This window comes from Pyrus communis, chromosome 8, assembly GCF_963583255.1.
Source record: "Pyrus communis chromosome 8, drPyrComm1.1, whole genome shotgun sequence".
Classification (NCBI taxonomy): domain Eukaryota; kingdom Viridiplantae; phylum Streptophyta; class Magnoliopsida; order Rosales; family Rosaceae; genus Pyrus; species Pyrus communis.
The window spans coordinates 4,926,240-4,937,851 of NC_084810.1; the positions used below are offsets into that span (position 1 = coordinate 4,926,240).

Here is an 11,612-nt window from a genome sequence, read left to right on the forward strand (position 1 = left end):
TTTTTTATTTATTTATTTATTTTGAAAAAAAAATAATTTAATCTTATTATTATTACTAAGGGGAAGAGGAGAATTCAAAACTATCACAATAATTGGGAATGAGAAAGAGAGAGAGGGGGAAGGGGGGGAGGGCGGGGGGGAGTAGTTTCGACCCCTGGACCCAAGGGTAGAAACCCAACACCCTATCACTAAAATAATAGAATGTTTTTCGATGTACTTGGATGACTCAATGAAACCTCGGTTCCTAAGCTTTTAGGTATCGCCACACTGTGGTCGCACTAAAAAGGAATTGGTGACTCAATGTAAGAACTCCAAATTCGGTAAACTTGTTGACCCAAACAACCTCTCGATTAGCATCTGACGTAGAATCGTGTCACATCCATTCTCCTCTCGTGTTTGTTGATTTATGTTTAATTGTGCAAACAAAAAGGTCCCTGAACTCGCCGGCCATTTTTTTTCTAACCCCGGCAGAGCAGGTTGAGGCGACGGCTGCCTGATACATGGCACCGGTCTATAAGGATACGACGGTTAATTTTCCCTTTTGCAAACAATTTACAACTGTAAATGCCCAACAAGCAGTGAAATTAACCCTTTTCCAAACAATTTACAACTGTAAATGCCCAACAAGCAGTGAGGGATGATGGCCGGAGTCGGAGCCCGAAAGCACTAAAAATCGGCTGTTTTCGAACCCAATCGGATCAGTGTATCATAATTGCCAGGAACAGAGAAAAAACTGCTATACATGGAAACTACTACTCAAATATACAGCAAAATCCACACATAAAATCTCCAAATGTCCCTAAATTCAAACCACCCCAACCCTCAGCCATCTCCTCAGTACAACAGAGTACCCAAAACCAAAAATGAAAAAACGGGTACCATAAATTCCAGCTCACCACCACGACTGCCTGCATCACCAACACATTGTTTTACGGTGTTAGACATTTCCCCTGCGTCAGAAGACACTACTAAAGAAAGGGCAAAGAAGAAATGCAAATTCCAGAATTGCCAACTGGTAGACGTTAAGCTCTCGTGTGAAATTTGAATGCTAGTATGTTAAACACCTACCGCTGAATACATTTTTCACAGCACAAATGGTTTCTTACGAAAATTGAATCGATTTTCCGTGGTTTGGCTAACATTTTTTTCAATGGAATAACACCCTGATTTAATGATTTGCTCATTGTGCCAACTTCACTAAACACGGCAGTTTCCAATTTTTTATTTTATCTCCCAATGTCATTATGTTTGTCCATTTCGCTTTATGACTTTGTTTAGCACATTAAAACAAAAGAAACGAAGCAACTTCACATATGCACAGAAATTGGATAATGCAGAGATACATACCAGGATTTTTAAAAGTCTCCGATGTTGGTAGTGCAGGCAATGACATCTCTGCAAACAAAGTAGTATCCATGAGATCATGGACTTCAATAAAAAAGGAAAACATGCAAAACAAAGTAGTAGATATTACGATGGAAAAGGACAACAAAAGTTATTCTTTGATCGATCAGTTACCAGGCGCACAAAGGGACAGCGAAGAAACTGAGGAAGATGAAGGCCATGGTGCCGCAATGTTGTCACTCAAATCACACGTAAAGCTGAAACCTGTTGAATTGTCAAATATCCCATCTGCAGGCAAGTTTCGAAGTAAACACCCTGCATTTGAGCAAAAATGAAAATTATCAATCTTACAAGAATAATGCTTAGGGAATTACTTGATCTCCGCCAAGTACATACGAGGGATCATGAATTCGACATCACACTCTACAACACCCAGGAAATGTACATTTTGGATACCATGGCTAAAAAAACCCTGTATTTAGTTTCCAAAAAAAAAAAAAAAAAAAAACCCTGCATTTGCTCTAATTTGACATCAACTTCAGTTACACTATTAGCATTGCAACTAACATTTTTATAAAGCACCCACAACACTGTACAAAGAAGATTCCCACTGCTAAAGCATAAAATTGGATATCAAACTTTCAGAATGAAAATAATCAATCAATAAAGAAACAGGACAACGATTGAAAATGTCATACCTTGTTGCATGTATTCAGCTGCAGTGCCCACAGGGATCCAGGGATAAAAAGGTAAAATATCAGATATAATGAAAGAAAAGAGGAAGAAAATTAAACGAATGGTGTGGCAGGACAAGCACCTTGAACGCTAAAGTCTTTCAAGTCAATATCACAAAGCTCATAAACATTTTCCAACACCCCGCCTTTTCTCAACATGGACCCAAACACTGAAGCACAGATTATGGCTTGTCTATTTGTAATTAACATTTGCTTTTGTATTCCCAACATGTAAGTGTTTAATGAGCTACAGCAGGAAGGACTCGGGGCAGCAACATTGCGACATGCTTTGACTACTTCTGAAGGCTGCTTAAATTCCAGAGGGCAGACTGCACAAGTGAAAATCATTTTCATGAGAAAAGATGGTATGGTACATAACAAGTCCAAACATACACAGCACATAAAGATGTAACCATCAAGCAACTAAAACCAAAGTAAAACGCATATCGTTCCCTAAAAAGTTAAGCAAGCAAAATCTAAAACTTAAAATCTACAGAGCAAATGTGGGTAAACAAACGAAAAGGTTTATCATTTTCCCGTTCACAAAGCCAGCGCAAAGTGGGCAAACATAATTTGGATGCTTCACTCATTTCATGACTGAATTTGGTAATTAGTGAATCAATATGCCTCCTAATTCAGCTTCACTTGTCCTTATGTTACCCAACACAAGGTTCTGAAACTGTTTTGCACTGTTGATTATTAAAGACAACCAAGTTCTAGAATTTCATGAGTGAATACTAATCACTGCAGATATACATATTAATTAAATAGGATAAATAAATATTAGTGAAGAAGAACCAATGATTAAGTTACCCTAAAAGATAGTGAAAATAAAATTAACTTAAACACTTCCTCCTATAAAGAACCAAATAAAAATGGTAATACTAGAGATGCGAATCCTTCATGGGCCAGGAAAGGCTACACATGAGATGAACAGTATGATTCACGAAATGAAACGAAAGTAAAAAAATGCTGATCTTTCAAGTTTACTTTTTCTTATCGAAAACAAATTGTTTTTCATATTTCATAAATGGAGGAACCTTCTTACTGCATTCATTGCTTTTTTTCTGTTCTTCAGGCAAGACAAATAACTTAACAATAGATTAGATGCTCAAACCACAGTTTCTAAAGTCTAAATAAATTAGTCATATGCATACTTTAAAACTTTGTAGGCAGATACCTTTGTTAACTTTGCAGGCAGATAATATCCGAAATGCAGTATTGGCAGCATCTGACGAGAGTTTCCTTGAAAGATATGAAAAAACCACATCTTTACAATCACTTAGAGTATCAGTATAATTAAGCCCACCCGCTAAATTTTTGTTCTCGTTCATCATCAATTGTTTTCCTGAGATCCTCAGTGCAGCATCCATGATTGCATGCTGGCAAATTGGTCTGCAGCACTCTTTGAGAGGGTCAACAGTTGTGCAGGCCTCCAGTAATGTACTTGTATTTACTGTTTTCTCAAAGGTATTAATGTCCTTCACTGGACAGGACCCACCCGTAAGATTCGACGAATTTATGGAGCAAAGTGTAGGTATTGAACTGTTTGCACCTCTACTGGCTAAGATACTAATGATATCCTTAAAACAATCATTCGCAACTGAATTTTGCAAAACCAACTTATCAGAGTTGAAGCTATAGAGACCCTGGAAGATGCGGATCAAACTACTAAACTGCGGGCAACATATTACATTGCCTACTATTGCTGCCAAAGGTTGAAAGCAATCAGTAGCCGTCTTATCCATTAAACTTGATATAGTAGAAAAATTCACAGGACACTTCCCAGTTAAAACAGGCTCATATCTTGTTGGAAAATTCGGGTACAATGGTTGTGAAGGTTCATCCGCAGGATTTGGGTAATTAGGAATAACAGCCGGTGATATTTCAATGGGATCAAAGAACTCTGTAGTAGGTGGATTAGCTAGGCCTAGCTCTGCCACGGAAGAAGCATGACTTCGGTCAAATACTGTCTGCACTGCCATGACATCTTGGAAACTGGATAACCAGATAAAGAATAATAATAACTGGCAGCACAAAGAACCTGCAGTGATATATAAGCCTGTCTTCAGAATAAGTAGCAATGACATTGCTTGACCAAAAATTAACTATACAAAGTATATATTTCAAGTTTATATTTACTTCCAATAAAAATAAGGCTACCAACATAATCAATTTCATCGATAGCTTACAGATACCTATCTTGTGGTCATACAAACCCTACACTAAGGGACGAGACCTTAATATTTCACCGCATATTAAGCAATATCGTAACCATCTTTATATCTGTCTTGCTCCTACCAAAGAATCCCAAAACAAGCTATTTAGAATAAATACAAACTTACCTTTATGATGAATAACAGCCTTTGAACAACCCATATCTCCCAAAGCCCTCGGGTACCATTGAGATTTACGTTAGTAAGTGGTACTTTAGTTCGTGACAGGCCCAAAAATAGCTCACATCCATGCAGCAATACCTATGCCACCTTCAAGCACCAACAAAAACCCGGAAGGGAAACTCATTAACTCCTCTCGAGTGCAGATAAAAGGACATAAATGTGCTCCAAATATACGCTCTTTTAGATTAATAATATGCTTACAATATACACAAGTATAGCACATAATCCACCTGATATATAACACACAATCACAACCCTAAATAGATGGAAGCTTGCACTCGCAACTAGGCCGAATATCGGTGTATCTAGTGTGAGCATTCAAGGTGAATTCTTTCACTCTTCAGAAATCAAAGCACACAAACAATTTACCTAAATTTTCTTTCTTTGGAAAAAAGAACCCGATGAGAAATAATCAAACGGAAATTTATGAAGCTAGAAAACTGAAAATCCACGAACAGCTGAAGATTGAAATAACTCATAAATTGATAAATCTGGAGATACCACTGACAGAGTGTAGCAAATCTTAAAATTCCCCACTTTTTAATCCAAAAATAAACTAAAAACTTTAACTAACATCAATAAAGTTGCATCGTTTTCCCTGTATTTCCCAGACTTTCTCGGCCATCAAACAGCAGATAATTACAGATATTCCAGCAAAAAAGAAACAGAAAAGTACCTGAAGACATTGAAGCCATTGAACATAGTTTTGGTGAGAAATTGAAAGGCCTTCCGGGTTCGGGATCGTGAAGCTTAGCAAGCAGGCATGGCTTGCGGGTCGATGGGGTTGGAAAACGGGTGGATTTGGATACCCGGAATCTGAGCTGAGGTGAGCTGAAATGGTGGTGGAGCGGTCAGTTGGGGGGGTGTGTGTGTGTTTAGTAAAAGTGCTTTTGTGCTTTTGGGGTGGTGGATATAGTGGACGACAGGGGTCTAACCTTTTGCCCCTTTATTTGACTTCTACGGTTTTTCACAGTCCAATTACCATCCCACCTGAATAATACAGAAATTTTCATTTAATTTAATTAATTATTAAATAACAATAGCATCTTTTACACCAAGGAAAATTATGGGTTTTAGGGATTAGATTTGGTTGATTTATAGTGAAGTCTACCTAACTCTTGAATCTAGATCTAGAGAGATGTTTTCTAGTCTGGTCGATTCTGCATATTTTATGTCTATTGTTTCGTTAGTTTTCCGATTACGAAAGTCACGCTACGTGCCAATGATTCATAAGAAATTGGACAAATATCAAATAGGAAAGACAAGGACAGATTTTCCTAAAAAGAGTGGAGTAGTTCCGGGTTTTTAAAACTTTACTATCTACAGATACGTGACCCACAATGATACGTGACACCCACCTAATAGACGTATGAAGGTGCCCAAAAATTCTTACCTTATATGTGAGATTAGGATGAAAAAAACTTGACGTATGAAAGTTTGAAAACTCAAATACTTCAGGGTAGTAAAGTAAAAATTTACGTTAATTTTTTTACGAGTCATAATTTTGTTTTGATTTTGGTTGTTGATTGTTATGAACCACAAGCTATCCTCTCTCGTGAAAGAAGTGAACATGTACAAAGCTTTGTTTTAGTTTTGGACATTGATTGCTATTATCCACAAGTAATCTTCAACCCTCTCTTACATGACATGAACTTGATTATGGACAATTCGAACTATTTTTTTGTGTGCGTCGGTTTCGAGTCGGATTGTCGAGTTGTGCACAAGACACGTAACAATTTACTTGATAAGAAATTACAATTGACTACGATGTAATTCATATAAAAATACTTTCTTTAAGTTACTGAAAGTGATTGCCGCACTCTCTTTTTAGAATGAATCAAAGAGTGCAGATAGAGAACGAGAATATGAAATGACTCTTTGCTTACGGGCGCATTGAAAGTTGCAACTTCATCCCTTAGTTAGATATGGGCTGGGCCAATCAAGCTATACTGTTCAAGGCCCAGGACAATAAAAAAGCTGAATTTTGTGAGCACATAACATCCGAGGGTTTTGGGGTTTACATATTTCCAGAGCATCTTCAACCCTGTGCGTCTCGCTTCCGATCAATGCAGTGAGCCACGAAATGATTTGGTTTACATTTAGGGTTTTGCCAATGAATTGAATCCTGCAACTTCAAGGTATTTCCCTTCGCTCTTCTGACATTTTTGAACACGCGCGTGTACATATTTTGTATTTTGTATTTTGTATTTTGTATTTTGTATTTCGATTTCTTCTGTTTGGCTGCTGAGAAAGTGTTAATACATATAAATCTTTTGAATTTTATCGAATTTCTCATTTCACACGAACTGCAATTTAATTTATATGTTTGTGTGTTTCTGCTGTTGGTTGGAATTCGAAAATGGAATTATTGGCTGTGGCTCATATAAACAGAAATTATGGATATAAATTTTTAAATTAAAGTTGGGGATTTGGTTTTTTTTTTTTTTTTTTTTTTCCCCAATCTGCATCAACTAATTTGGTTGCTGTTTTGGTTTAGGAGTTATGAACTTTAAGATAGTAAAGTTCCCAATTTGTTCTTGTATCTGAATGTACCTTGTCTTTTCAGTGCTAGGTTATAATGCTTTGTTTGATCTCTGGGAATTTGGATTCATTGGTTGTAAACTGAACAGCGAATGTCCTTCAGATAAATGTATTTCAATTTTCTTTAAGCAAAGATGGGAACTTTCTTTTAACTTACAGTAGAAACTTTTAAGATAACATTTCGGTTGCTCTTTCTTTCTGGAATTCTTTTTCCGCCATAAGATCAGTACTTTGGGTTATGGTTCGTAAAGTGTCCATATTTGATCTCTGTGTTTGTGTTACTGTGTAGTGTTACAGTATATGCAGTTATGCACTGAGCTGTATTAATTTATGGGGTTACTTCAGGTGACATGTGGATGCTTAAGAAATTTCTTTTCTCTTTTTGGTGAGTTTAGGATATTCAGTACCTGTGGTGTGACTTGGTAGATTGCTTCCTGGGCAAAATACTGCAGCAATGCAGAATCTGCACCGCTTTATATCCCGTCTTTCCTCAACTTCAATTGGCACAAGCACAACAAAATTTCTGAGAGAGAAAAGCAAACCGACTTTGGGAAGCAATGGTGTGCTTCCATTGAAGAATGATATCGTATCTTGTCAGTTTATCACTTCCCGATTCTTTTCTTTCAGCTCTGGAGGTGACGGTGAAAATGATGGTAAAGATGAGTGGGATAAACCCCCGTCTGGGACATTTAGCAATAATGCATCAGATGATTTGGGGTGGGATAAACCTTCATCTGGAACATTTACCAATAATGCATCAGATAATTTGGGGTGGGATACTGCATCAGCATGGTCGACTGGACTGACCAAGGAGCATTTTGATGGGGAGGTGGTAGGCCAACGTACAAGTGGGCTCAACCCATCTCAATCTTCAGTGGTATCTGGTTTGCAAGAAATTGAGGATAGAATAAGGGAACTGGAAGAAGAGAACAAGAAAAGTAAAACGTTTGTGGATGGATGGGGAGAGAGATTGCGGGAGATAAGTGTGCTTCTGAAGCAAGTGCGTGAGCCAGGTGCGAGAGGATCTTATCTCAAGGACTCGGAGAAGGCTGAGATGTATAAGAAGCACAAGGAAAACCCTGAGGTTTATACTGTTGAGCGGCTGGCTAAGGATTATAGGATTATGAGGCAGAGAGTGCATGCTATTCTTTGGCTCAAAGAGCTTGAGGAGGAAGAGGAGAAAAAACTTGGTCGTCCTTTAGATGATTCTGTTGAGCTTCTTCTTGACACCTGCCCAGAGTAAGACACCAATTCACGAGCATTACTTCACATATATACAAAGGGTTCTGTAGTTCCAATAATTTTGTAATGATATGAATCATTCTGTGCATACTTCATACGGATGGTATAGGTTTCCTGCTGCGTTAATTTTAATCGCAAAATTATAGGTGTAGTGGTGCTTAGCTGATGTAATAGCCAGATTGTATTTCTCATAGTGCATAACTCCTTTCCTCTTTTCAGATTTTTTAATTCTCATGACCGCGAATTCCATGTGGCATCCCTTCCCTACAAACCTGATTTCAAGGTTATGCCAGAGGGTTGGGATGGGACCACCAGAGATTTGGATGAAGTTCATTATGAAATCTCGAAGAAAGAAGATGAAATGCTCTATCAAGAGTTTGTCCAGAGAATGAACTTCAACAAAATGAAGGTAAGTTCCATAATCCTGACTTTGCCATGAGAAAAGAAAGGAATCTAAACATTTATAATATCAAGGAAAAAAGCATACATCTGTACTACAAAGTATTAGTGCTATAGTTGGTGTTGCTGTTACATCTGCTCATTATTATTAGGCGAGTCTTAAGGGGTTAGGAGTCTTAAGTGCGTTTCTATAAGACAGGGTGACAGATTAGGCGAGTCTTAATAAGTAAATGTGGGCTGATAAATTTGGTGACTGAAATTAAGTGCCATATCCAATTGTGGTGTATGTAGGTTTTGATTGTTTTCACCATGAATTTGTTTAGGGTTCCAATTTCTGGTTCTTAAAGCTTAGCAGTTGAAATTTTGTGGGATATCCATTGTCAAGTCAGCATGGGGGGATTGGTAGGGCAGTAAGATGGGAATTTTCGGGCACTCGAATTGTATTGACTTGTCGAGTAAAAGAGGTTTGTCTTCCATGCTACAATGATATAGAGAGGGAAATACTTTCATTGAAAAGTAAAAGATGGTTTCTTTGTTATTAGAGAATGACGATGACGACTATGTATAGGGTGATTCGAGGCACTATTTCACTATAGATTGACTATTCAGTATTTTGATAATACCATTTGTATCATCTGTCAATGCTTTTGTTATCCCTTTAAGTGATGGTTTCACTTGTGTGCAGATAAAAGGAGAGGTTTTCTGCCACAAGCATAGTCGTCGCCGGACTTCAAACGGGTGGAACTTCACCGTGGAAAAACTAGGACCAAGAGGAAAGCGTGGAGGTGGCGGCGGCTGGAAGTTTGTCAGCCAGCCAGATGGTTCAAGCCGACCGCTGAATGAAACGGAGAAAATGTACGTGAAGCGAGAAACACCCCGCCGCCGGCGCAAGATCCTTCCGTGATGATGAAGGTCTTTTGTTATTGAGTCAGGTGTTGTTTTCAAGTATATTTTGTAGTTGGTGAAAATTTTGTGTGGGTCTCTGCTTTGGTGGTGATAAATTGATAATAATGGCATCTTGTTTTTCCACCATTGTTAACCAATCAATACCTTTTCTGTCAGACGTTTGACATTTGTATCATTTTGCTTAGCATTTGTATCTTCACCAACCCTCTTTGGTCAATTTTGCAAGTTTATGAATACAACCCTAACAAATTCATTCATTCATCCATCCATTATTGCGTACGTGGATGAGAAAACGATACGAGAAAATGAGGTCTCGTTTGGTGTTGAAGACTGGATTCAAATTGTGTCGGAGAAAAGAAATAAATAACAAATTGCAAATATTATTTAGTTGAAGGTGGTAGATTGGCCGTATTGGAAAATTCTCTCATTAATCTCCGAAAAAATAGTATGAGTGTGAGGGATAAATTTCTTTCATAATGAATTATCTTTTGCATTAAACTTTGACGATATTTGGAAATTGATGTTCAATTCTTCTCTAAACAGATTAAATCTAGTGAGTTATTTCGAATTGATATTAAACACCAAAATTAGGCTTTAATAGAAAAACAGATCCAACCCCATGAGAACACCTTTAATTCTAAAAGAAATTAAATTAGATGGTACGAGTTTCGTCTGTTAAAAATCAACTAAACCTTTGATTTAATATTATTTTTTATTTCGAAAGTAGAAAAGTCATTTGTTATATTATCTTAAGGAAATTATATAGGTTATTAAATTATCACTTCACTTGCCTAGGTCACTTCACAATATTCTTTAATAATTTAACTAATAATTTATTAAATTATCACTTGAAGATCATTTCTGTAAAATTTTATTGTAACCCAAAGCCGTTGAATATACAAAATATTTTGAAAGATAAAATGTTTGATTCCAAAAAATAGTCTATTTACCTAAAATGTTTTTTGAGATTAGTAAAACTTTTCACATTGGTTTCTGACAATGAATATTGATATAAGTGATTCCTTAGATAGTTACGTGGTCGTTCATATGAAATTTAACGAGGATATGACAGATACTGTAGCACTCACACGAGAACTTCCGGATGGGTCACCCATCCTGGGAGTACTCTCGCGCGCTACTCTCTTAACTTCGGAGTTCCCATGGAACCCGAAGCCAGTGAGCTCTCAAAAGGCCTCGTGCTAGGTAGGGATGAGAATATACATATAAGGATCACTCCCCGCGGTATAGGGTGTCACAATCCACCCCCCTTAGGGGCCCGACTTCCTCGTCGGCACACCACAACCAAGGTTAGGCTCTGATACCAAATTGTCACATCCCGGCCCAGGCGGAACCACTTTCCTGGCCCGACTTCCCGATGGGTCACCCATCCTGGGAGTACTCTCGCGCGCTACTCTCTTAACTTCGGAGTTCCCATGGAACCCGAAGCCAGTGAGCTCCCAAAAGGCCTCGTGCTAGGTAGGGATGAGAATATACATATAAGGATCACTCCCCTGTGCGATATAGGGTGTCACAATCCAGCCCCCTTAGGGGCCCGACTTCCTCGTCGGCACACCACGACCAAGGTTAGACTCTGATACCAAATTGTCACATCCCGGCCCAGCGCGGGACCACTTTCCTGGCCCGACTCCACTGTATCACGATATTGTCCGCTTTGCGCCCCCAGCACACAGTCACGGTTTTGTTTCTGGGAACTCACACGAGAACTTCCCGATGGGTCACCCATTCTGGGAGTGCTCTCGCGCGCTACTCGCTTAACTTCAGAGTTCCCATGGAATCCGAAGCTAGTGAGCTCCCAAAAAGTCTCGTGCTAGGTAGGGATGAAAATACACATATAAGAATCACGCCCCTGAGCGATATGGGATGTCACATTTTTCACGAAGAACTAAATATTATTTACAATAGACAAACTCGGAGAACACTTATCAGAAATTCAAGTAAGGTGTTATAATAATCTTAAAACCATTATTATAGCACAGCACACGGAAAAATAAAGGGGAAAAAAAGGTTAGAGACTTCTATTTCTTGT

The 11,612-nt window shown here is 38.2% G+C and overlaps 2 protein-coding genes across 2 annotated transcripts; one reads left to right on the top strand and one right to left on the bottom strand.

The window, feature by feature from the left end:
* Positions 1-565: 565 nt before the first annotated feature.
* Positions 566-5,378, bottom strand: LOC137742181 (uncharacterized GPI-anchored protein At1g61900-like). The gene is made up of 8 exons (XM_068481968.1): positions 5,154-5,378; positions 4,424-4,564; positions 3,259-4,122; positions 2,162-2,407; positions 2,043-2,060; positions 1,519-1,659; positions 1,348-1,395; positions 566-908 (listed from the first exon to the last, which is right to left on the bottom strand). Exons 2-8 carry the CDS (start codon positions 4,455-4,457, stop codon positions 835-837), a joined length of 1,425 nt encoding a protein of 474 aa, XP_068338069.1. The 5' UTR covers positions 4,458-4,564; positions 5,154-5,378; the 3' UTR covers positions 566-834.
* A 1,087-nt stretch (positions 5,379-6,465) lies between these two features.
* Positions 6,466-9,782, top strand: LOC137742484 (protein GAMETE CELL DEFECTIVE 1, mitochondrial-like). The gene is made up of 4 exons (XM_068482366.1): positions 6,466-6,615; positions 7,414-8,257; positions 8,480-8,669; positions 9,345-9,782. Exons 2-4 carry the CDS (start codon positions 7,473-7,475, stop codon positions 9,561-9,563), a joined length of 1,194 nt encoding a protein of 397 aa, XP_068338467.1. The 5' UTR covers positions 6,466-6,615; positions 7,414-7,472; the 3' UTR covers positions 9,564-9,782.
* Positions 9,783-11,612: the final 1,830 nt, after the last annotated feature.